This window comes from Lissotriton helveticus, chromosome 3_1 (genome assembly GCF_964261635.1).
Source record: "Lissotriton helveticus chromosome 3_1, aLisHel1.1, whole genome shotgun sequence".
NCBI lineage: Eukaryota > Metazoa > Chordata > Amphibia > Caudata > Salamandridae > Lissotriton > Lissotriton helveticus.
The window spans coordinates 1543718895-1543745444 of NC_136061.1; the positions used below are offsets into that span (position 1 = coordinate 1543718895).

At 46.8% G+C, this 26550-nt stretch overlaps 1 protein-coding gene across 1 annotated transcript in view; it reads right to left on the reverse strand.

Annotated features, from left to right (window-relative positions):
* Positions 1-26550, reverse strand: part of TMPRSS4 (transmembrane serine protease 4) — an 86739-nt gene that overhangs the window by 33198 nt on the left and 26991 nt on the right. The window contains exons 2-9 of the mRNA XM_078682264.1: positions 14621-14830; positions 13864-14016; positions 13380-13509; positions 11727-11831; positions 10188-10222; positions 7193-7358; positions 5879-6039; positions 1327-1425 (exon numbers count right to left, since the gene is read on the reverse strand). Coding sequence (XP_078538390.1) covers positions 1327-1425; positions 5879-6039; positions 7193-7358; positions 10188-10222; positions 11727-11831; positions 13380-13509; positions 13864-14016; positions 14621-14768 — 997 coding nt within the window. The 5' untranslated portion in view covers positions 14769-14830. The remainder of the gene's footprint in view (positions 1-1326; positions 1426-5878; positions 6040-7192; positions 7359-10187; positions 10223-11726; positions 11832-13379; positions 13510-13863; positions 14017-14620; positions 14831-26550) is intronic.

The window sequence follows — 26550 nt, forward strand, 5'->3', positions numbered from 1 at the left end:
GATCCTTTGAAGATAAATGCTAAGCCCCCTGTGGCCTTCCCACGACAATTATGTGTGTTAATCTGATATCCTGGTGTAATTGACTTATGGAATACAAGTGAAACGTAATTTCTGAGCCATGTTTTAAAGATGAAGAGTTATGGAGCGTAGGTCCGGCTTTCAAGTGTGAGTTCTGTCTGTAGATCTTCTGGTTCTTGTTCACTGAATGTGTTTTGATCAGCAAACAGCTCAAGTGTGTGGGAAATGAGGAGGATGGGCATGATGAGGGGGAGAAAAAAAGGAAAAGTGGAAGAAGTGGATGTTGAAGAAGAAGAAGAATAGTTTAGAGGGTGTTTTCCTTCCTGAGGGAAGAGGTCAAGTAGAGACATAACCAGGTTATTAGGGTCAGGCTAGGTGGGGGTGTGAGGTGGAACGAGATGTGTTAGCTGGTGTAGTAAGCATAGGCTGTAGCAGGTCGGGGGGTAAAAGGATTAGGAATGAGAAAGAGAAAGTTGGGAAGAGAATTGTTTTTGGCGTGAGGGTGGAGGGGGAGACGAAGTGGCACAGTCAGTTCCTTTTACACTCCGTGCCAATGGCCAGTGTCTTAGAAGATCATGAAGTGGGTAAAACAGCAACCTAGGAGCCAGAAAGTGGCAATTGCTGCTAGATGAGAGCTGACGAGTGGGTAGAAGCAACATGATGGGAAAGAGAGGAAATGACAGTAGGTTAGATGATTCATGGAAGAGTAAATCTGGTGTTAAATCATGGGGGTGGTGTTAGAGGAGGACTGGAAGCGATTATGATGGTAAGCAGAAGGAGAAAGGTTTATACAGGGGACAACGGATTGACGGTGGACAAGGAAGGGGGAGAGGGAATGATGGAGCAAATGGAGAGGGGGTTTGGAAGCGGTCGAAGGAGGTTTATGGCTTTCATTCCAAGAGAAACATTATTAAGAGACAGTTGGAATAGGGATGAGCCGAAGGATACTAAATACTGAAAGGTGGAGAAGAGGCAGGAGGGTAGAGAAAACAAGAGAAGAGATAGAGTGTGAATGTGATGTGGTATAAGGGAGCAGAGAAAGATTAGCGTATTAAGTAAATGACGTGGGGGAAAAGGGGGGAAATGGAAGTTCAAGATAACGATTTAGGGGGTGTCACTCAAGCAGGAGTGTACCAAGAGATTTAGAAAGTGAGGTTGAAGGAGACAACTTAACAAAATGTGTCATTGTGGGCAAAGTACCTTGTCTGACACTGTCAGTCAGCTGTGAATCAGAAGCGATGAAAAACAGGCATTTTCAGCATGGATAATGAGATGTCTGTGTGTGTACATTATTTTAGGGGTACTTACCACTGCCTTCGGTGGTGTGCCCCCAGCCCGTCACCCACAGCCTTGCATCATCTGGCAACAGAATGTCGAAGCCTGGCAGACAAACAGGCTGAACGGAATCTAGAACAGAAGAAAATAGTGAAATTAAGGATTTTGACCAAGATATGATTGAAGTGCAAAGCTTTCTGTATATTTGTTGTTATTTTTCGCCATAGTAGCGGGCAGACAACTTCTCCCACCCTCCTACTATGCTGGAATGGACCTTCGAAATCGCTGTACACTTTGTTGTAATGTGCTTAGTTTCCCTTTACACTAGCAGTGCTTATGGCCGCTAGTCCAGTTCTGGCCTCTTTCTGTAGGAAGACAGAGTCTGTTTTTTTCAGAGCAGAGGTGGACAACAGACACAATCATATAACACGTATTTTGGATTTAAACTGCATGGGCAAACATTCTGTCAAGAAGTAAGGATGAAACTGGGGGATCTCGTCTGCCATCTTTATGTACTACAGGAGTGACTCCTCTAGAAACGAGAATGCTGACGCTGTTGTTCTAAGTGTGATTAGGTCTCGCTAAGCCAGCGCATGCGTTGCTCGGCAAGACATTTAGTATGTGGGCTTTTAAAAGTCCTACCAAAAGCTGGCTGGCCTCAAGCTTGCGTGCACGCGCACAATGACGAGCAGAGGCACCATCGGGCTTTCCTCTCTCGTCATGGTGAGCGCACATTGCACACCTCTCGCCATCCAGCCTGCTTCCACTTTTGCCTCTCCGTCTTGCCTGCTTGAGCTTTAATGCTCCGTCCCCTCCCCCACCACAGAGCGTCTTGCTTGTTTTCTTTGTCGTGCGATATCCGCCTGGCACTTATTTTTGCATTGCTTTCCCTCCTCCCCTCTTTCGTCTGAAATCAGTGCTCCTACCCAGTCTGTCTCGCGCTCTGCCGAGCTACCAAGGTGACCTTTTTTCGTGAGAGCGCTCATTAGTGGCGCGGTCAAGTGGGACCGCCTGTCTCTCTTGTTCCACCAGCGTTTCTTTTGCATTGTATTTTGTAAAAGCACCAACCTCCTCCCACTCCATTTTTGTTCCCTTTTCCGGCGTTACTCCTTATGTTCCTCTTTCCCTTTCAACAGTTTTTATCCCTCCTCCTCGTTTAAACTCATTTTCTATTTGAACTATTTAATCCCCATTACCTGTTCGAAAGAATTTGCCCTTATATCTCCTCCTCACACCTAATAATTCTCACAACCAGTGCTTTGAAGAGGCCGTACCGGGACCCTTACCTGGTAATAACCCAACAGGACTCCAATCACACAGATACTAGACAAAGGCTCTCCGACTAGGAACAGGGGGGACACAGGTTTCGTTACAATGAAGGTTCAAAACATTGTGAGCAAGCGGAATGGCACTAACATAACACCAGGGAGCTACGAACATGGATCAGAGCCATACTGTTATTCAAACTGAGGGCCGCTCTCAGGCACTGCCAGGTCAGAAATACCCTGTCATGAAAACTGAGGCAATAGACTGTATAAATGTACCGCCACTAAGCATTTACCTGGGAACAGAACTCGTGGCAAAAATTGTAATCCCGCTGTGATCCAAACTTATTTTATTAACATACATCTGCCAATTGTGGTCTGTAGCCAATCTAGTGGAGCCAGCTACAATTAGAACTTCATACAATTACATTAAAGGCTTGTCTTGTAGCATTTGTTTTTAAGTTGAGCCTACTAGAGAGCACCCGATATGTCTGTTGTTAGTTCACACCTGACAGTAGGGTTACTCACTGTCTGTTGCGAGACATATTGTGGACTTGGAGCCTGCCTGTTGCTTACCATAGTTTAGTTTTCCTACCACTTTCAATTTTGTGCTTCTTTTTTGTCTTGCCCAACTTGTGTCTGTCCCTCCCCTGGATCAGACAATTTACTGTGACTTCCTCTGCTCACTTTTAGGGCCCTACTTTTTTCTTTTGTCTTAAGCACTCAGCAAGAGCACATGTGCTTTCCAACTGTCTCCCTAGTGTGTGTCTCTTCCCCCTTCAGTGCTCCGTGTTGCTCTTCTGCCTGTGTACATCTCCCTTCTCTCGCCCCTTGCTTCTGTGCCCCACCACATAATTTCATGGTTGCCTACCTGTCTGAGTGCTTCTCCCCCACCAGCTTTACATTACTCTCTCATTAGACCCCTCTCTTCCCCACCCCGCCTCGCTGCTGCTTCCTCCATCCTACCCTCTGTGTTGCTTCCCCCACCTGCAACTCCTTCTCCTGTCGGTTGCATCTCCTCCCCAACCCCTGCCTCTGTGTTGTATCCATTCCCCCTCTGCACCCGCCGGGTTACTCCCCCCCGAACCCCATCATTCCATGTTGCTAACTTCCCATCAGTGCTCCAATTAAAAAAAATAGCTTGCATAATTTTGTTGGCATGAGCATGTGTTGGGTGCGAACCGACAAAATGACGCAACTGCTATGTCATAGCGCTTGTTTACCTCAGGTCTGTGTGCGACAGATTCCACCGCGCATCTGCTTTTAGTGTAGTGCGGCCTTGATACATGACATGGCGGCGATCTACTTAGCGCCTTCCTGACAATGTAGATATGCACGTGTGACTGCAACACACACCCTGCTCTTCAGAGAAATGGGCGCAACTTAAAGGGCTGATTCTCGAGATATATGTAATCAAAAAGGACTAGGTTGATTATATATGGTACAGGACTCAGGACTGTAAGAGGAAGCGGAGGAACCATTTTGTTTCCTTATGAAGCCCTCACCCACCTAGTTGGTGGCATGCTTCATCATCGGGCCCACCCAGTGACACTGAGCGTGTCCCGAGTGTGCTTCAACGCCTGTATTACAGTGGAACAGGTATGTTACTGAGTGTTCAGTGAAAGGTGATGTGAATGTGATAGGTTAAAAACTATTCAGTGGTCCCGGTACCCAAAGGGTTGTCTTTAAAATCTGGGCCTCTGAAAGTAATAAAAGCAAGGCTATAAATGTAGGTGGAGTATTGGTTATGAACTCCTGCATCCGGTGGGTTGGTCTACATGTTTCAGCCAGGCCCTTCTGTAATTCTGGCTTTCCTCAGGACCGTAAAGTATGTGAAGGTGAGATCTACACTTAAAGTGAGTGTGTGATCTAAAATGTGTTGCACGCGCTAAGGTACAGGACACTATCCCTGCAACGACTGCAGTGTGTGCCACCTAACCCCCAACTCCAAAACACTGAACTTGGAACCTGGAAAGTTCTAGACACAACAACACCACACGAATTGCAATTCGACCAACGTCGTTTACCTAATCACATGCCCATGTGGCCTCTGATACATAGGCATGACAACACGTAAGGTCAGAACTAGAATAGTGGAGCAACATAGCACTATTAGATGCAAAAAGAACATCAGCCGCCTCACGGACCTCCAGTCCCGAGTCCTGTACCATATATAATCAGCCTAGTCCTTTTTGATTACATATAAATAGACCTGGGGATACGGACTGGCTATCTAGTCCTCTCTCTCTCCTTGATAATTGCATGCTGGTTATCGAGATGACAGTTACTAGAAGGCCTCCAGCCCTATTACAACACCGCATACTCCTTAACAATATGAGTGCCGGTCACTAGAACTTCGTTAGTAGGCATCAAACAGACAGATATTTAGCAAACAGCAATTTATGGGTGAGACAGGATATTTCTATTTTACACTTGATCTGCTCACCTGTCGTAATTTCGTTTTCATTGAATTTAAAAAGCCCTTTTGCCATAGTGCCATACAATGCTGGAGTATTTAGTGGGAGTTATAATGAGACTCGCTACAGAGTGGCTGTGTGTATATGTAAATAACTGAAGAATAAAACAACATAGCATTGTCATTGTGAGGCCAAAGAGGAAAGAATGAACAACCCCTTGCAAAGCCATTAGGTCTGGCATTGGTTGCTAGCCTTTTGGCGTTGCAGATGCTTGCTTTGTTTTGTCATGGTTTATGCAAAGCTTTATTACAGGGAAGCTGCCAGGCACTTACCAATATTAAAAACAAGCATTGGCATAGCCAATAGGTCTCGCTTTTGGGACCTTATCAGAATTTAGTTATGCAGCACAACATCCTTGGTGCAACAACATCAACTGTTGTATGGCTAAACACTTATAAGGTCCCAAAGGCGATACCTATTGGCTATGCCAATGCTTGCTTGGTCATGCTGCCAAGGTTTCCGATTCCTATGAGTGACATTTTCATAATTTCAGTGTACTTATGAGTGACATTTCAACGACTATGCGTGAAACCTTCTCGCAAGCAAAATCAAGCAATGAAGATGAGGGAAACATAAATATCAGAAGCACCCTCATTCATACTTTTAAGTAACAATAAGAGTCTTTGGATTGTTTTTCTCTCTACCAAACCCCGTGGATTTGGGGTTCTAGGGTTCCACAATAATTCCTAAACTATTGAAGAGTTATCTGGTTTCCACCCTAGTTCTCACCTAGGTGTAAACTTGATAACTCAGATCTTGACATCGAACGCGCATGTTTGCCACTCTCCCCTGCCAGCTGCGTCGGCGCATGCACCAGGATGCCAAGCCAAAGGGGTAGCTTACCTGAAAAGGTGAGGGGTGACTTCACCTTGAGGAGGGCAATATCGTTGTCTCTCGTGCTGAACCCGGAGTGGAGAATGATCAGTTCCACCTCTATGGCGAACATGAAGTTCAGGGTGAGCTTGCCTACTTGGATGCGCCAGCGCGGAATCTGTCCCTGCCCCCTGCAATGAAGCAAAACCATCATGAGATAATTATGGAGGAAGGGACACTGCAAAGCAATACTTCTTTGGTAATGCAGTGTTTACCGGTGCAGTATTTTCATAGCAATTGTGTGTACTGGCCAGGGCCGGTTTTAGTGCAGTGGGACGGGTGCGGCCTCACTGGGCGCTGGCCTGTGGGGGGGCGCTATGTTTAGCAATAACTTATGGTTGGAGAGATGTGGGGCACTTTTGCGTGGTGGTAGTGAGAGAATCCGAGGAGGAACTCATGGGGTGTGGGGCGCCAAAAATGATGGCTGCACCGGGCGCCACCAGCACTAAAGCCGGCCCTGGTACTGGCAGAACATGGTGTCGTATTCCTATAGTGATGTTGTGTATTTGGGGAGATATAGTACATTTCTACGGTAATGCCCTGTAAGGGACTCAATATAATGCAGTGGCCATTCGTGCTCCTCTCGTGAGTTATCTGTATAGTGCAGTGTTCACAAGACCCCACTCTGGTGTCAGTTCATACTTACATGCTGTACTCTCTGGAATACGCTCAATGGGGTGCAGTGTTCACAAGACCTCAGTGTGGACTAGTGCAGTGCTCAGAGGGCTTTTTCTCTGGAGTTAACTCAATTCAATGCACTGCTCACCATGCCCTAATCTGGTGTTAGTACAGTGATCGATCACATAGGCTACTATCTGGAGTCAGCTCAACATAGTGCAGTGTGAATGAGACCCTAATGCGGAGCTACTGCACTACTCACATGGGCTACTCTCAGGGGTTATCTCGATATAGTGCAGTGTTCACAATGTCCTTATCTAGATTTAGTGCACTACTCACATGGGCTACTCCCTGGAATACGCATGCTGAAGTGCAATGTTCACGAGGCCCTGCTCTGGACTTAGGCAAACTGCTATGATTAGTTGGGTCACTATAGTGCAGTGTTCACACTACCCTGATCTGGAGTTAGCGCAGTGCTGACACTGGATACTCTGTGGAATCAGCTCAATATAGTGCAGCTTTTACGAGGTGCTACTCTGGCATCAGCGCCTGGGCTAATCTCTGAAGCCGACACGCCTTTCTAAGCTTTGCATTAGCGTTGCTCATTGGTTCCTCAATAGTTATCTTCCTGATGTGGGGTGCAGAGAGGTACCCATCTTTACTTACTCAAGGAAACAATGGGCTGCAGTGACGATCCACAGCTGGCTGATGATGCTGCCCCCGCAGACGTGGGATCCTTGGCACTGCAGGCTGACCTGCCAGGGCCAGCTGTTGATGGAGGAGCTGACTCCGCCAATGATACGCGATCCTCGATTCGCACCCGAGCCGCAGTCTGTACAAAAACACACAGGATTAAGCACAGTGTACACAGCCAGGACATAGCAGTGGACAAGAGCAGTCCTTGAACATAAGGCAGGAACAGTGCAACATCCAATCTCAGATAATGACCCAGGCTAGAGATTGACTTGAGGAACCCCAAGTCACAAGTGGCTAAGGCTGGATCCTTCTCTTTTGGGGAAAATTATATTCCCACAACAGTAAATATGTAATTGTCAAATCCATTTAATAAAAGTGTGCACCACAGATTAAACAAGTGTTGGCCCCTCTGATAATATAGCATGAACTCACCACTCAGCATATATGTGCCATTTAGTAGCACAGATGTTTGTGAAGAACATAGAGCAAAGCTGTACATAGCCAATATATAGGAGAGGCATGGTAAACAGTATAGAGCAGTGGTGTGCCTGGAGTCTGTAGAGAAGAGGTAGGTGTGCATAGTAGATATGATGTATAGATGTGTATTGGGATATAGTACAGAGGCATACATAGATGATGTGTAACAGATGTGTAGCAGAGAATATAGAGCAGATCTGTGTGCGTAGTATATAAATTAGAGGTGTACGTATATGATGTATAGCAGATGTTTACAGAGGTGATAGGGAGCAGCTAATGAAAGGCTTCTCTGGAGGCAGGGTGCTGGTCGGAATCAGTCAATATTCAGGCTAGCTGCTAGTGATATATTTCGGCCCTATTCACAAGCTACATACACACAGCTACAAACACAGAATTTACATATACAAATACAGACATGTACCCACCGATATAGAAAAGAATACATAGCTGCACACATGTACATTCCAATTAGGGATTTTTTCAGGCAGGACTGCATCCATGGCAGCATTTAAGGACAGTATATAAAGTGAATCCAAGTGCTACATATTTACATAGAGAGTTGCTATGCTGAAAATCAGAACTGGGTGCAGCCCTTTAATGTCATTTCCATTGATAAATTTCAGTAGGTTTGACCTAATAGAATTTATCATGGGCGAAGTGTGAGGGTGTAATAATTATCAATCAACTATTAATTCGATCACTGTGTTTGCACAGAGATTGGAGTTTTTAGGGCCAGAGATGGCAGTGCACAGCCATTCTCACTGACATATTAGGAATTCCACAGACAGATACACTTATGAACTCGGGGCCAGATATATTAACCCGTTGCACGCTGATGACGGAACCGCTCCGTCATCAGCTGCGGTGGCGCTGTGCTGATGACGGAGCGGTTCCGTCATGGCCCTGCCGCCGCGCCTGCGCGGAGCGGATTCCGTGCCTGCGCTGGGCGTTCTACTGAGCGGGCGGGGCCATGACGGAACCGCTCCGTCATCAGCACAGCTCAACCGCGGCTGGTGACGGAGCGGTCCTTCACCAGCATGCGGCCGCCGCGCGGCCGCCCCGCCCCCTTAGCACTGCGGCAGAATAGCTTTCCGCAGTGAAGGGGTTAAACTAGAATTGCGGTTGTAAACACTCCACTTCGGAGTTTGTGACCGCAAAAACATTATTTTGCATGTACAAAACTCATTTTAGGAGTTGATAAAGTTTCACTGGCTCCTAAAATGGAATTGAGAGTGGACACTGGATGGCAATTTGGAAGAGACGTGTTGTGGACGTCTCTTCCAAATTGTGACTCAGTCCCAGATATATCAATGGTTTTCAAATGGAATTTTATTTGCAAACCATTGAAAAGGTACGGATTCTTAAGTTAGGGTGGCAACCTAGCTTCCACTTTGCTGATTGGGGAGCAGGGAACCTCTGCCAACTCTCACTGAAACTTTTGAGAAATGAAAACTTTATTTGAAAAAACCAGGCCAGTTTCCTTTACGGAAATCGGACTGCTTTAAAAAAGAAACACTTTCATGTTTCAAAAGCAATCACGGGGATGGTGGTCTGTTGATCTTTGCGGGGCACCATCCCAGTGATTGTAGCCAATCGGAGTGAGTCGCAATATCAACCTGTTGACTTAATATTTATTAAGTAGGTCGGACACTCACTCTAAAATGGAATTTTGTGAACCGACCTATTAATACATTAGTCAGTTCACACAATACGACCATTCCATTTTGCGAGTCGCAAAGTGCAATTTTTTGCGACTGGTAAAATGGAATGCACAACAGTGTCTGAGACACTGTTTGTGATTCCCAAATGGGTCGCAAGCGACCTGCCTCGTTAATATTCATGAGGTAGGTCACAATTTGAGACCCATTGAGAATGAAGGGCACTCACAGGTATGGTGGACTGGGGTCAGCAGACCACCATGTCTGTGACTGCTTTTTCAATAAAGCAGTTATTTTTTTCTCAATGCATCCTGTGTTCCTTAAAGGAAAAAGGGATGCGTTTCAAAAAGAAAAATGAAATGTTTCAGTTTCATTTTTTAAGAGCAGGCAGTGATCCTACTCTTAAAAAATATTTGTACCCACATTTGCAAGGACCCCTTCCACTTTGCGACTGGTTTACCACCAACTTTCCATTGGCGATAAAATGCGAATGTTTTGAAACTGCATTTCAGTCGCAAAACATTCGTACATGGCACTGTGAGTCGCTATTAAAAAGGGACACCCTTGACACGCCCGTTCCTAATAGCGAATCGCAAATCCTATTTTGCGAGTCGGTAATAGGTTACCAACTCGCAAAATAGGGGTTTGTACATGTCACAGACCTATTCATCAGTCGCAAACGGCCCGATTTCCCATTTGTGACAGCCAAAAATGGCTGTACATGTGCTCTTAGTTACTGATCGTAAATATGCTTTGAGACTATTATCTTGATACATTTAACCCATCATGCCATGGTGGGAGAGCACAGAGAGGTAAATGGAGGTACTTACTTTGACAGCTGATGGAGACAACAGACTGACAGCTCCTGAGGAAGAAATACAGAGAGAGGCAGATTAAGCAGTGCTTTTCTACAGATGTGAGATGCATGAATGACCTCACTCCATGAATTCCATGCATCTTTAGGGCCAGTGAGGTCAGGGCCAACTAGTCAGGGGGTGCCTCGAAGGGTCATATTATTAATGACACAGTCAGATGGGATAGTTATCACATTCAATAAAAATCCAACAACATATTCCGAACTCTGTCATGAAAATAAGACATAAGATCCAGATTTTGGCACTTTCCTCTACAAAATCCACAAGTTCAAGAACTTATAACTGAGATCGCTGTGCGGATTGTGATTTACTGGGCTACTCCTATTCAAGACTTAACAAGGGCCCATTTTATGTATGTTAGAGAGGCTTTGATAAAACCATCGAGGCAGGTCCAAGCTTTAACAAACGGAGCATTTCAAACATAATTTTGCAGATACAAACCACACAAAACCACCACAAGCCATGTACAGATGTGGGCCTAGATTTACTGAGCCCTTATGTTATCCTTGTGTTGTGCAAGGGAAAGCACGGACAATGCAAAAGCTTCAGTAAGATTAACAAAGCCATGCAAGGGGGGATTTGAGCCGCCTTGCATGATGTTGTAAAGTAATGTAATGCAAAGCAGCAGGTTGCACTGCAATACATAACATTTGAAGCTATTCGGCGTTCCAGAGGTGGAGTATGGGCATTCCTGTGCATCTACCCATGGATTTGATGCAATTCCAGATTTGCAAAGGTGTGTAAACCTGGGATTGTGTCATATTGGCACGGCTCACAGAGGGAAACATCCTTTACAATGCACTACCATTACGACGCAACTTTTACAACGAATTGCGCTGGAGGGCGCTCTAGGATAGGGAATAGTTTAATTACTATCCAAAACCTTCCCTACTATCAACGGGGACTGGAGTTGGAATAGTAAATTAAACTATTCACTATTTAACCCCCCCCCAACGCAAGTCGTTGTAACGATTTGCGTTGTAAAACCTGCGTCGTAATGACATGCGTTGTAAACGCATGCGTTGTAGTGACATACATCCCTCACAGAGGATAGCATTAGATGGAAAAAGTAATTTTTTTCTCCTCAATATTTCCTCTTTTGATTGTTTTGTGGAGGAAGTCACCCCTCCCTGCACAAAAACAATCCTGCCTGTAATGAAGGCACACTTGCAGAGCGGCACAAGGGTGCCAGTGTTGGCGCTAGGCAGCACACAGTGGGTCAGCTCTAGGAGGGAATAGAAATGTGCTATATTTGAGTAGATATGGCAGATTTCTGCTCTCTCCGTTTCAACCCAACACTCTTCGCAGCAACTTTGCTTTATGTCCTGTGTTGCGTCAAACATTAGTACATAGGCGTCGTTTTGCAGCTGTTGAGCTGCACTTTATCTGTTGTCGACCAGCATGGAAGAGGGTGAGGGTAGCTAATGCATGGGGCCCTATGGAGAATGATGAGCTGCTTCCTAAGTGAGGCTGAGGCAGAAGGGGGGCACTCACTCTTTCCTTGACGCCTGGGTACCCCCGTTGCTGGTGACATCCACTGTGCTGAAGGGAAGGTTCACTGTGATATCAGTCGCCGTCACGCCAGAGAAAGTCGGCTCACTGAAAGAGAAGAGCACGCGTTACCAGTGGGGTCCAGTCTTGTCTAACTGATGTACCCCGGAGACCTGAGCACCTATCCTGCACTCCCCGAGCGCCCCCCCCCCCCCCCCGATGTAGTTGTGTTATCCTTTCTCCTTAAACCCTTGATATTTCGCCCTACCTCCTCCCCCATGTCTGCCGAGATTGGAAGTGCCTACGAATCACCTGCATCCCAGTATTATACAGGAACTGAGGATTTGCATGAACTTCTGGGGTACACAGTCCAGTCCAGTCTTTGGGGTTTCCTCGACCACCTGGGGTAAACAGACCATTCAGGAGAAGGCTGGTCACTGGGGCCCCTCTCCACAGACCTCTGAAATTTACTAAACCATCTCATAACTATTGGCGTCCATAAACCCCCACAAAACCCAAATCATGGCTTAACATAGATTATCTGGATCTGAGAAATCTTGGTCCAAGGGGAATTATACTCCCCATGTTGGGTTCTGAGCTTCAGACGGTTATGGAGGCTTTTCTCATTTTTTACAGCTCTTGGACAATGTGGAAAGAGGACTGCGGAGGCCACCTGTTTACATTTTAATCTGAAGGCCTGCCCCACCACACCACTACTGAAAGTGAACAAAAAGATACTTTCTAAACTTTTAGCAACTTTAAGTGAAACTAGATTAGGAATTAGCGCCAAATACATTTGGTTTCTGAAAGCATGTGCACCTGCATGTCTGGTCTGTGTACTTGCATGTGCTTGCACTTGTGTTATTGTGTGTGCGTACACGTGAGTGCACAGATGTACGCCTGTGTGTGTCTGAGAAGGAACATGTGTGTGTATATGAGTGCTTGAGTATGCGTATCTATTTCTGTTTGTGAGTTTATGGGTACGTGATTTTGAAGTGTGGTCAAGAGCGCGTGAGTGTGTGTGTGTAGGTATGGATGTGTGCATCTATATGGCTTGTTTGTGCATGAGAGCATCTATAGTTTTAGCCTATCTGCATTACGCATATTTTTGCACATTAGTATGTGTGATTTTGTGTAATGGTTGGCCTGGCAGTGCGTATCTACGTGTGCATGGCAGTGTGCAATAGATGTGCGTGTAGGAGAATGTATGTGTGGGTGAAGGTGAATGTAAAATAAAATAAAATCGTAAATCATACGTTCTTATATAGCGCCCTTCACCGTAAGGTCTCAAGGCGCTTGCTTTGGGAACCCGTCCTGGCTTTTCCCTGCGAGATAACCCCTACTGGGCATCCCCAAGGTGAAAGCCAGGCATCCCATCGCGGTGGGGACGTTGTGGAGACTAAGCAAGCTATTGCCCAGAGTTGCAGAGTGTGAACCCATGATTCGAGTAGGCGCCGAGGCGAGAATTATCGAGTCCGTGGACATTTTTGAGCTCAAGCCCCTGCCGCGGCGGGAATTGAACCCTGGTCCTGGGTCTAACCTCTGCGTCCGGGTCTGCCTCCTCTAACCGGTGAGCCACACTTCTCCACGTGTACATATAAAGTGCAATCATGGCACCCCACGCCTGCAATCCCATTGCCATACGCAGGACAGTACCTGTTGAATCCCAGGGCTTTGCAAACCGCTATCGCCTTCTGCTGGTTGAAAGTGTCATAGCAGACCAGGCCCCAGGTCCCGCTCAACTGAATGTTGGCCTGCAGGATGGAGCGTGTCTCTGAGATCCTGACTGAAGAGAAAGAGAGAGAAAAGATGTTAGTTCTGTGGTTTCAGCCAGTTGATGGAGTATTATAGGGTCTGCAGACTGCGGCGAACAATCACACAAACCCTTCTGAGGCTTATCAGGGACAGGACAGGAGAACTCAACAAGTTTTTACTCCGTATCATGGAGGGACGCCTGCGGCTCGGTCCTGGTGTAGGGTCAAAACCAGTCCCTCGTTAGGTGCCCCTAACACAGGAGTGATTCCGTCTCTTTGCAAGAACCAGCCTGTCAGGAGATCTTCCAGGCCCCTCACCACCTCAGGTGGATGATTTGAGGGGTTTCAGAATTCCCATGTCTATGCCATGACCCCTAAAAACTTACATGGCGCCGGGGTGGTGATGTCAATCTTTATCACGCAGTTCGCTTCGTCCTGCCCGTCGGAGCAGTCTTCCTTCCCATCACACCATTTGCTCAGCGGGATGAACTTGAAGGACTTCGTGCAAAAGAAGTAGTAGTTATCCAAGATGACCTTAACTGAGACAAGGAGAGCATAAACAGTGGAGTGAGACAGATTGCAGGAGGGTTTGAGCTAGCAGTCATTGAGACACCAACAAACAGTGGTAAGACCCACATCCAAGACCTTAGTTGAGACAACAGGAGCAAGAGGGGGTGAGAGGGTTCAGACTACGAGGATGATGTACTGGGCCAACGATGACATTGACACCCGCATGAATCCCACTTCTAAGGGACCCTTAACCAGGACAAGGACAGTGAGAGAGATGGCATGAAACTCATGTTCGGCTGCAAGTAGGAGGTGGTTCTGGGCAACCCATTGCCGAGACATCAACAAACAATGGTTGAACTTGATCCTTAGATAACATTAACCATGGCAAGGAGAGTCAGTAGGCGTGAAACACCTTGTAGGAGGCTGTGAGCTAGCAATCACAGTGACACCAACAAACAATTGAGTACCTTGCCTCCCCAGCAATATAACAAGCACCTATGAATGGCTACAACCATTGGGCTACTTGATGGCACCGGTGGTCGGTGCTACATGACGGCACAATTGTTCAACCACACAGGATGCACGCTGTATTCACGCTGCTCAGTGACCGACTTAAAAGTCAGGAGAACTTACTTAGAATTCCGATCACCACGATCGCTGCTGCCACCAGGATGGCGGCGATGATTGGGACACCATACTTTTTGAACATTGCGGTCTTGCTCCGCTTCCGGGTATCCGGGAGGGCATTGACGCGCCCAGATCTTGAGGCTTCTGTGACCATGGTGGCACCTGTTGCTTGGGCAGCCGCTGTAAATCAGATGGGTCAAATGGGATCTCCTCCACCTGCAATGAAGACAGAGCATATTACACAATTATCAGATCTGCAATGCAACCCTTTCCCTCAGGCCTCACAAGTTCTCTGCAAGTCGATCAGGTTCCGGCACTAGGATGTGGGAAATGTCCACCTCATTTTCAAGGTTAACCCTTGACAAAGTTATCATTGCATCTTCCTGCTCAAGCCCTACTGTAAGAGCAGCAAACATATCTTGCTTATACACCAGACTATTGCTAAAAGGCCAACAACGTGGGGAAGAAAGGCTGCACTGCAGCGATAACTCTGCAGTGCCTGGATGCTCACCCGGCAGCACTTATTTTGGGAAGCTCGTTCATGTCAACAGTGTCCGCTTAAGGGTTTGAGGGCGCCAGCCATGACATATTTTCGGGGCACTGGTGCAGAACAAATGTCAACTTTGTATTACCCATTTTTTGCTATTCAAGCTCACATGATGCTAAACAATGAAAATAATATGTTAAACTTTAACAGTGTCACAGAGAAACAGTTGAAATAGGTCTTTCCCAGGACCCCACAAAACCTTAAAATGACACTGGGGGAGGGGGGGGGGAGGGGAGAGAGAGAGAGGAGAGAGAGAGAGAGAGGGGAGAGAGAGAGAGGGAGGAGAGAGAGAGAGGGGAGAGAGAGAGAGAGAGGGGAGAGAGAGAGAGGGAGGAGAGAGAGAGAGGAGAGAGAGAGAGAGAGAGAGGGGAGAGAGAGAGAGGGAGGAGAGAGAGAGAGGAGAGAGAGAGAGAGAGAGAGAGAGAGAGAGAGGAGAGAGAGACACACACACACCAAGGGGTATTCTCTGGTGGGTGAGGATTTTATACGGAAAACCTTTGTTTTTCTTTCATGGAGAGTAGTTTGTACAAAATTGAACTGGGTTGTATTTTTTTTTAAATAATGTCTATGTAGAGGAGGCCAAAACCCAGAAAAACCTCGGACTTCCCCATTTTTTTGATTTAGTTGTCACTGTAAGACGAGTGGTCGAAGTATGTAGGATCTGTTGAGTACGGCGTTCCCAAATATGTGTAAATGTGGTTATCAGCTAATCTAAAGGCAGCTTGGGAACCATTATAAGCTTTATTTAACATAATGATTTGACACTTCTTGGTGACAAAGTGGTAACCCTTTTGATAGATACTGTCTGGCTGTTACTAGTTCTGAAATGTAAACCTATTAATATGGTTTGCGCTAGGTGCAGTCCAATTGGGCATTCCCCACTATATAGGTGAAAGGCCAATAAAATAGTTACAGAATATTTTCTTCATTTTTAGCCACTGTTCTGACCGTGGTCACAGCCTGGTCACAGGCTCAATGACCCCACAACACTGTACTCAGGGTCCCAGTTTTCATGCTTGTGTTATGCACTTTGACCTTTCGGTAACAGAACATACACGTTAACATTGAGGCCTATAGACATGTCATCCTATGGGGAAGGGCCAGTGGATTTCAGGTTTCTTCAGAAAGAGAAGCACTCAGATCTCATACTACGACTTAGTTTACAGTCTCTTTGCAATGGCATCAAAGGTACCAGACAGAATGTTAAAGTATATTAATTTTGCTAATATACAGATGCCCTCTGTTGTGCTTTTTCTCGGGCCGGGTTATAGGCAGGGCCACTGGGATTATAAGATTGTGCAGCCGTGGTGATTTACGCATAATTGCAGGTTTTCTGCATTTGTCACACAATCAATCATCTGCCGCATAATTTGCAGATTTTAACATAAAATGTTGTTTCTAGCTCAAATGGTTCAAAAGTTAGTAAAAACGCCGTGACACCTGTTGCCGCGCAGTGGAAGGACCTTTGCAAAGGTTAACTGGTCACCTTTCTGTAGATTATTGCTATATTTGGGTATTAAACTGATACTAATGAGGTACACTTAATGCCTAGACAGTGTTAACACGTTTAAAATGACTAAATAATGAAGTAAAACTATCTCAAAATGTGCTGCATAGTGCCACATAATTTGCCTGTTCTTGCCGCATAGTTTACTCACCTCTGCATAATTTGACCCTCCCCTGACGCACAGTTCCAGTGGCCCTGGTTATAGGGTGGCAACTCAGTGGATTGGAGTGGCAAGGACACACAGTAAGGGAAACTCCTTAAATCTTACACCACCAGGGTCAGTAAACGACCCCATGCATACACCGAGCAATCAGAGCTGTCTGGCATCAGGGAAGGTTTCGATCAGCCTTTTGTATTCAGGCAGGGTTATGGGCTCGATGTAGATTGCAGCCAGATATTAGAAAGTGTGGGACTACAATGGAGTTTGCAGCGCCACACCAGAGGCTGCTGTAACGACTGATAGGCAGGAATGGTCTTACACTCAGGGCTTTAAGTGGGCTGGGTCTTGCCAGTGCTGAGCACCGGCAGTTTCTAAAAGCTGGTGCCGAAACAGGTCCCTATCGAGCTCTCCATTTTTGCCCTCACTCTAGGTGAATTTTTTTTCAAACCCTGCAGCAGTGCCACCCTTCACCGTCTGATGTAACTTCAAAGAGCCTGGTTATAGTTCTTTCACAGTCTCATGATTTTAGAACTGAAGCATTTTCAATATTATACACAACGAAGCCATAGTTTATCTTATGCAACTAGCAGCCATTGACAAAGCCAATAGTCCTGGCATGTTGTAGGTGTGATGTCACTTGTTGTATTATATATCTGGATGTAATGACTCAAGCAGAAAAATACCCGTCGGTGGCACGCTATGCTAAGCGCAAATTTTTAGCTTAAGTGTTTTAAAGCCACGCCCTTAATTACACTGACCACGCCCCTTTGAGATACCCCATCCCCCCCAGTTTTTTCATCCCACTGAAAGCCCTGATCTTACCCTGTGCAAGAAATCATCAACTTGTGCTGCGTGGAAAAAGCCTTTGGAGGGGGCAGTACTCATTCCACACATGGGTGTAATGCAAACCACAAGCACATTCACACTACACATATTCAAAGGGAAGAGTAGCCCCACGGTTGTTTGAGTGAAGGGTCTTTCTAAAGCCCACTGATACCACGTAAGGATTCGGGTCCTAAATGGGAAAGAAGGTGTTAGATGGAGAGAGCTTGATGGATTCGCCCCCAGAGGCACTGTACCCCCTCAATCGATTTTCATCTTCCATAAACAGTCAGTCTCCTATTGGCCTGGTTATGGACCAGTGCAGACCATTTACTATGTGGGGATCACACTTCGGACGCACTCTCAGTTCAGCAGAGCAAATCAAACACACATGGAGCACTTCCGGGGTGCTCCCAGATGTCGGTTCACTGGGAGAAAAAAATGGACTAGTGGGGAGTAGGTGAACAGGGGTAGGGTGGCACTGGGCTGCAACTTGGGTTTCTGAAGACATGGAATCAGTGCTTTAAATTGAACAGTAGAAATGCAGGACTCATACTTTACAGTACCTGTTTGCTCCGGGGAAGTGCCGGCACGCAGGGTTGGACTAGCCTGTATGGCAATCAGGCAGTGTCCGGTCTGACAGGTCAGTCTGTGGGCCAGTTTGAGCTGTATCCACTGGCCCTGCCAGCGTAGAGGTCTGTGGAGATCCCCCCATGGCGTGCTGGGCTGATGACCTATCTGACACGTGAAGATCTGCAAATAGACTGGATTGTCCACAGCTACTCAGTGGCGCCATGACAAGAGTGATTGACAGCTTCAGACCACACTGGCTTTTTAGTCACTATTGCTTTCCATTTTGGGACTTGTAAGGAAGTTTATTCTAGCAAAGCCGAACTTGAAAAGTCCCAAAACAATACATGGCACCTCTTCAGTGTTTAATTTGAGCCGGTGATTTCCAGTGCTCTGCACCTAATTAACGGTGAATACCGGCAGTATGACAGTCTGCCACATGGTGGTGCTGTCTGTGTAATTTAGTGATGAGCAGAACAATAGCTGTTTATCAATGTAATATACATTAAAACGATTAATTCCTGACACCCGCGCCATTCTTATAGCTTTTGGGGCCTGGAATAGTCTGAATAATCACACGTGTAGGAGTGTCATGGTTGGTAGTTGCATAGATATTGTCAGGGTTGGATTGGCATGAAAAATTGTCCCGGGCACCCAAAAGAAAACAGGCTCACAATTACAGTTCGCAACCATTCATGCCGAAAAAGCCGTCTGTTTCGAGTCAGATTTGTTTTTAAATTGCCAAGTTATTTAAAACTTTTGTGTTTCTTGTTTTGTTTATCTCAATCCGAGAAAACTGGCAGACGCAGCTAAGGCTTGTCTGTCTGGTCGTTGTGACCTGCTGTGGGGGACATAAGCTTCCTCCTTGGACAACTAGTTAATTGCACTGCTCAAAAGACACACCTCTCTCACAGGCTCACTGACACCTTCTGGGGTCCAGGATGGAAGGAGTGCACCACATGATGGCGTCCTCCTGAAGCCTAATGCCATTCTGCAAATAACAATGAATGGGCCTAATATGGGCCTGCTCAGACTACCTCGTACCTGACGCTGGAAAAAGCTTGGAAAAATCAGCCCAGGTGCATACATGCCAATAGACCCGATTGAGGCGGGAGACTACCGATTTTTCAAGCCAAAAAATGGCTTTATTTGAGCCGTCTCCTGCCTGAAATTGCATTTTCTACAATAAAAAAGTCAATGGAGAATTTTCATTCTCCCGATTTTTTATTTTAAATCTCCCACCCCCTGTCCTAAAATGTTGGCATGTATGCAGGTGTGTGGAGTTTCTTGATCCACAGACTAAAATAAATCGGCCCCCAGGCCGGCCTCGCTCTGCCACTCTCACTATGCAGGCGCTCCTCAAACAAGACACAGAGCAAGAGAAACAGTTCAGTGTGGCACCCGCAGTGGGAGAAAGCCAGGGCTGGTTACCCCGGGTCCCCCTCTTTTCAGGGCCCTGCCTCGGTTATATCTATTTATATATCACAAAAGCAGCCTGCCTGCTAATGCTTTGATTGATTTAGAATGACGCAGGTGGCGCGCGTGAGCCGCCAGTAGGGGGAGCCACGTGCTCAAAATGGCACAACATGCCTCCCAGGGACACAATTTTTAGGTCTCGCCTGTCGATGCGCATGCGCATCGAGCAAGGCGAGAGTATTGGCACTTATCCGCTCTTTATCCACACTGCAAGGAATCGTGGCGATTCCTTGCAGTGCACGATAAATTTAAGCTCAATGCGCATGCGCATTGAGCTTAAATGCGCGTGCACATGCCCCCAGCCGCCTACTCTCTCTCTCAGCCTTCCCACAACTCCGCCCCCTCACTACTTGATTGCACGGCCGCTAGGCCGTGCCTCCCCTACTCTCCTCCCCCCTCCTCCTCTCCTCCCATGCCTGCCTGCCTGCCTCAACTCTCCGCCTCCTCGATCTTCTGTAAGATCCACCACGTGTTTGGGTCAGAGCTACGATTTTAGCAACTTTCACAATACTCCGCCCTCTTATTGTTCTAGGTGATGAGAAACACAGGAGATTCCCAGAATCGCCGCTGGTGCTTACTTCCGGCCCCTCTGATTGACACTCTTGGAACAATTGATCAGTGAGGCTCGGGATTTTCCATTGGAGACACTCAACAGCAGCCTGCCCAGTGACGTCACATCCCGGAACGTTCAACAGTTCACTTGCGGGAATCGAAGCTCGCCGGGACGCATGCGCAGTTGTATGTTAACAAGCACGTACTAAGCGAAGTGCTGCGAGTATGGAACTCCTGCCCTCTCCCGTCCCGTGAAATCTCAGACCGGGCATTGGTGCCACCTTTCACGAAGAGGTTCGCAGCGGGCAGTTGGTCGTATCCAGGGTCGCTTTCTCATCGTCTGCGCGATTGTGTGAATTGACAAACACTTCATCTGCGACCAGGTGAGTGTTTGTCTTTTTGGAGTGTCCGAAAACCCTGGTATGGTCGCTCACTACCTGCGTCGGACAGTTAGGATTCCTTGGTTCTGTTAAAGTCGTTTGCAGCGCACACTGAAATATATGTGAATAACCTGCCTCTATTTGTTTGTTCCTGCCCCAAGAAGATAAACGGTCTTTTTAGAGCCTGGCTGGCCGTGAGCCTGATCTAGTACTGTTACTGGCACAGGGTCTTACGTTGCTGAGGGCGATAGGGTTTGTTTCGCCATTGCCTTTACGCAACTAGGACTGAACGACACTACTGTCCAGTCCCATAGCAAGCAAGATGTGTTGGTGGCACGAGCAGCTGCCCATCTGACCTGGAAGCATCGGCATGACGAACTGCAGCGATTGGTCACTAACAAAGTGTAGCCAAAGACTTGGGGCTTATTTACAAGCCCCTTGCGTCATTTTTAACATGGGGAAAAGTGGCGCAAGGGGCTTGTAAATCTGCCCCTTGGTCCCTGAGCATTGTTAGGGCGAGAGAGCACCATCATGAGTAAACGTTCATTATTTGCGGCAAAGGCCCACAGGTCTTATTGATGGGTGACTGGTGATTGCATTAATATTAAACTTTGCAATCTATTCATATGCAATGAAGGAAGAACATGTCCTAACGGGGCACAAAGATAAAAGCCCCTTATTCCAGTTCTTTCGAAGTGAGCGATCCTCGGAAGGAAGTGTCGTTGATTACAGTCCACTGTACGAAATTCTGCCGACCGGTTGTTGCATTCAGGGGCCCATGTCGATCGTATGTATTCAGGGTATCAACCCTGATGTTTTCCACAGTGACCTCTACCTTTCTGGCGCTATGAATGCAAAAACTGTGGGAACCCTGAAATTAGGGACACTCCGCAGGTGGGATTAAAGAGGATTGAGTCGGGCAAGGCAGAGTCAGAATGTATGCATTCAGTAGTATGCCAACTCATATGAATTATTATTATACGCACTGCTCCGAAAGAATTTGTAAATTAGAAAGGCAATATTAAAGTTGTACTGGCATATTTTATGTGTCTCATATAGACCCCATTTTGAAAAACTCATCACTTCGCTTAACATAAATATTCACATTGGGTCCAAATATACGTGACTGCAGATTCAAACGACCAAAAGTAAAAAAAGAAAAAGCCAAGAACCTCGTTTCCAGCAACAATACCTACCCTCAACCCCTCACCCACCCTCAACCCCTCACCCTCAACCCCTCACCCTCAATCCCTCACCCACACTCACCCACACTCACCCACACTCACCCACACTCACCCTCACTCACCCACACTCACCCACACTCACCCTCACTCACCTTCACCCTCACTCACCTTCAACCCCTCACCCTCACTCACCCCCACTCACCCTCAACCCCTCACCCTCCCTCACCCTCATTCACCCTCAACCCCTCACCCTCACTCACCCTCAACCCCTCACCCTCAATCCCTCACCCTCACCCACACTCACCCACACTCACCCCCACTCACACTCACCCCCACTCACCCACACTCACACTCACACTCACTCACCCTCACCCTCACTCACCCTCACCCTCATGCTAAACCCATTAACAATTCTAAAAGCACTAACTCTAATGCTGCGAGACCTATTGCATTTCTAATGCTTGTTTTTCGTTATTATTTATTTATAAAGTGCACATACACTCCCAACAGCATCATTGCGTGGCAATGAAGAGACATTCAAAACTGCACCCAGACGGTAGAAAGGCTGAAAGCGAGAAGAAGATGTAGATCTTCAAAAACAGTCTTACGTGATTTCCTAAAAGACGACGCATGATGTTTTCATTTTGTGACCAAGATAGTAAAGAGAACAGGCCCTGGAACGATCTAGTTTCATCTTGGCAATCTAAAATGGCAGTTCCAAGTTGGAACATAAGGTGTGCGAAAAATGGTATCTCCGAAAGCTCTTTAATGCAAGCCTTTTGTAATCCATAAATGGCCTTTTTGAGCATGTCCCTTCCCTGTATGTCCGATGTATTGTCTGGAATGCTGAGAGTGGGATGCTGAGAGTGGGATGCTGAGAGTGGGATGCTGAGAGTGGGATGCTGAGAGTGGGATGCTGAGGGTGGAATATTGGTGTGTGCTCGGAAATAGTGACGTTTGAAGGAGGATGGAGCTCAGAGAGGGCCTACCTGCTGCTGTAACTTAAGGGCCTAAGATGTAAATAAATCACTTACCTCTTACGCGAGTGGCTCCAGACTCTTGTACGAAACCCCCGCTCTCAAACTGGAACATGGTGCAAAGATTTAAAACGGTACTGTCTGTGTAACTGGCAGCCAATGCAGTTTTTTCCTTGCTTCGGTAGCATCGTCAAACTTCACAAAGTTTAAAGCAACTCCAGTAGCCAAACTCTGAATATGTTGGACTTTTTTGACTGCACTGTTCTGAAGATCTAGGTAGAGACCTCTGCAGGAGGCCAGCGAGTTAGAACACAGGTTGAGATGACTTAGCCATGCAGGGGTTTAGGTAGGAATAGCAGTACATTATTTAGGGTGCGGGGAGTTTGAAAGCATACAGAAGAGATGACGTTTGTTCTGTTAGCAGAATTTGTCATCGGTCTCATCACCAAGTGATGTAACGTTTAAGGAGTCAGAGGGAAGTCCCAGTTGAGGCCAGATGGTGGTGTATTATTTTAGATCCTCGACTTACCGTAGACAGATCCAATGCAAAACGAAAAAAAAATCTGTCTGATCAGTGAAAAATGGTTGATGACTTTCTAATGAAATGGCTGTGTGAAGGTGCAGGGCAAATTCAGTGCAGTAACATTGATGCTGCTGTCTGGCGTAGTAGCGGTGCGCTGCTGTCATAACGTCAAGAGAAAAGTAAATGACCGACCTACTGCTAACTCTTGAGCCATGTCTGTGTCTCCCAACTACTCAGTGCATGATGTTGTATATACACAAAATCTTGAGCGGTTTTGTGTTCCCACCATGATGAAAGGAGTCGTACAATAAAATAATACCCTTCTGTTCTGAAAATGTGAATTAATTCAGGTAATTCGGCGATATCCACTCTCCAGGAGGAATCTTCATGATGGCTGTGTAGCTGAGTAGATTATAGCCCACAATGTGTTCATTGTGATAAACATAGCACATCCCTTTAGAATTCTAGTAATAAAATGTGGTCATCAGAAAAAAATCCTGTAAAAAACAATGGAGAACGGATTATTCTTCAATTTTTAGGTCTGGCCTACAGACCGCATTAGCTTCCTCGAGAGACATGTCCCATCAGAAAACACACACACCATGCATAGGGGCTTTTGAACAGCCTCCTTCAGCCATTGGCTACTGTTTCAGCTGGCTTTGACCGTTGACTTAGAGTTGTTCTTTACTTAAAGTAGTTTACATCTGCGATACGCTGTGTTCATACCTTAAATAGGTCCACTTCGCCCAAACCCACCTCACCGTCAACTTGTCCTGATGCTCCCTCCCCAGCTTCTTTCTAGGTCTCGCCTGGCGACCAGAGCGCGAAAGCGCTGTCGCCAGCGAGACCTATTGTCGCGGACTTGCCTCTCAAGGGAGACAGGAGATGGACACGCGCAGGACGGACTGGAAATGTGAACGCGCACGTCCAGTCACGCGATGTGCCCATCTCCTGTCCCCCTTCCATCCTTACAAGCCATGCAATCTGCTGCATGCCTCCCAATCAACCCATCTTTGGAGTGCCCTGCTCCCTGGCGGGACTGCTCTGCACCGCTACCCTTACAGGGCCGCGGTCTGCAGTAACTAAGCGCCTATGGAGCCCCCCAGCCCTTCTGACATTACCAGACTGCTCTGTGGGTACTCCCTCTGTGGCGGCAGCACTTTTCCTGCGGGGCTTCCTGGGACTCCTGGGAGGCCCGCACTGCCATTGTCGGCCTCGGCCACCTTCTTTGATTCACCCGGGCCCCCTCCTGGGACCCGGGGCTCTCCTCCATGCGGCCGCCACCGCTGGGCTCGCCCTCGAGCATGGGAGCCCCGCGTCACAGCTCACGCCAGCCTCTTCCGGCTTGGTTACAGGCCCCGCCCACGTCCCGGGCTGGCCTGCCTGACTTCTGGTTTTCCGTGAGGGCCGCGGCCGTACAGACCAGGCTGTGCTCTTCGTGTTGTTAAAAGAACCATCATGTGTCATATAGCATGTATTTGCCTACGGAGGCACAGCACGTCGTGTTTTTGCACAGTACATTTTATTTATATAGGTGCCGCAGTGCAGCAGATGCCATCGTTATGTACAGTGCTGTGCAGTGCCTCGTGTCACTGACCACTTTAATGTCTAAGAGGAGCCCGTGCACTTGCGCTGCACCAGTGGAGCGCGCATCTCACAGAGCGCCCAGCCGGCGGTTCACTAGACCACGCTCCAGATTCCAGACGTAGCATTTTATACTTACATCCCTTATCAATAAATCTACGCACCTGTGGCTCGTGAGACGCTGCTAGTGAACGGCCAGCAGTGCAGTGCTGCGAGAGCTCTAAAAGTGCACCATGGATGTGCACACGAGCTGTTGCAACCAACCTGTCCAAACTGTTTGAAGGGCAGGTAAATAGCGCTTCACCCAGTACGGCGCTGTGCAGAGTGCCCTTGCATCTTTTTCTGTGCACGCCATGTGTGTCTGGACCTGCGGTGAGTGTGCACAAGTATGAAGTACCTGGTTTAACTATTTCTCTTACATACATTTGTAATTCCCACCTGAGCAGTAATACTTCCGTTGTCTATTTAGGAGCTGATGAGGATAGTGGGATGTCTAAACTTTGTAGGACTCCTCCTTATGGCATGTACTGTCAGTGTAATATCCATAAATGTAAATAAAGTTGTATACAAAAATCAGAGATCCGTTCAGTTTAGTTATTGCTTATAAAAGTACATGATTACCATGTGCTGTAGGCAGACCTGTTATTATAAACACATTAAACGTGTGATATCTTATAGATGAAGAGGTGAGCCTTATTTGGAAGCTCTCCTTTGATGCATACTCCCAGCCAAGACAGCTGACAAAAGATCGTGGTTGCCTATTATAGATTGAGGCACCTGTTTGTAGCATTCTGTGCTTTCCATGCATCTCTTGACCAGAGCCCTAATCTGTCACCCAGAGTGCCCAGCTCCCTCCCTCCTTATCAGTTCATGACCCTAGTCTGAAGACGTCTGCTCTAGAATAACCAGTGACATCGACTTCCTGAAGCCAAAGTATACTAAACAGTGATGGATGGAATGCTTGTATTAATCTCAGCCACTGGTAATCACTCGGGCCGCATCCCAATCCATCATTATTCTACACACCATGCTGCCTCAGTTTAGACCCAGCTATAAGAAAATCAGTCTTGACCCTGCTCCAGTAGGAACAGTCCAGCGTGAACTGCCAAGCTAGGTCCTCCATGGCGGGCATATCACTAACTAAAGAGTGCCAATGGCTGTGTCTGGGATTTGCTTTTTCCAAACTGCGTTTCTTTAAGCTTGTCTGCAGACAAGAGTTTGTGATAGTTTTTGACTTTGGTATGCTACTTACTTATGTAGATAGTTTGTTTCTACTCTGTGTGGAACAGAGAACTAGCTTATATTGTTTGCTGTGTTAGGAGTAAGCCTTTAGAAAGGAACACGTTACAACAGTACAGAGGAAAAAGTAGGTGGTCTTAGGCATTTGAGCACATTGTGTCCATGGTATTCAGTAATTGATGCTGAATCAGACTTTATTGTATGCTGCAGATGTATCCTAGTGCGTGTTTAGTCTGGGGAGTGTAGTGTTGACTTGCTATCTAGAGTTAGTGCAAGGGACTGAAGTCGATTGACAAATCTAAATTAGGATGAGGCGCGGAATAGCTTGGCTATAGTAAAACGATTGTGGGTGGAAAGTGCTATGTCTGAAGAGAATGTAGCAGGAGCAGTTATGGAGAGAACGGGAGACGACATC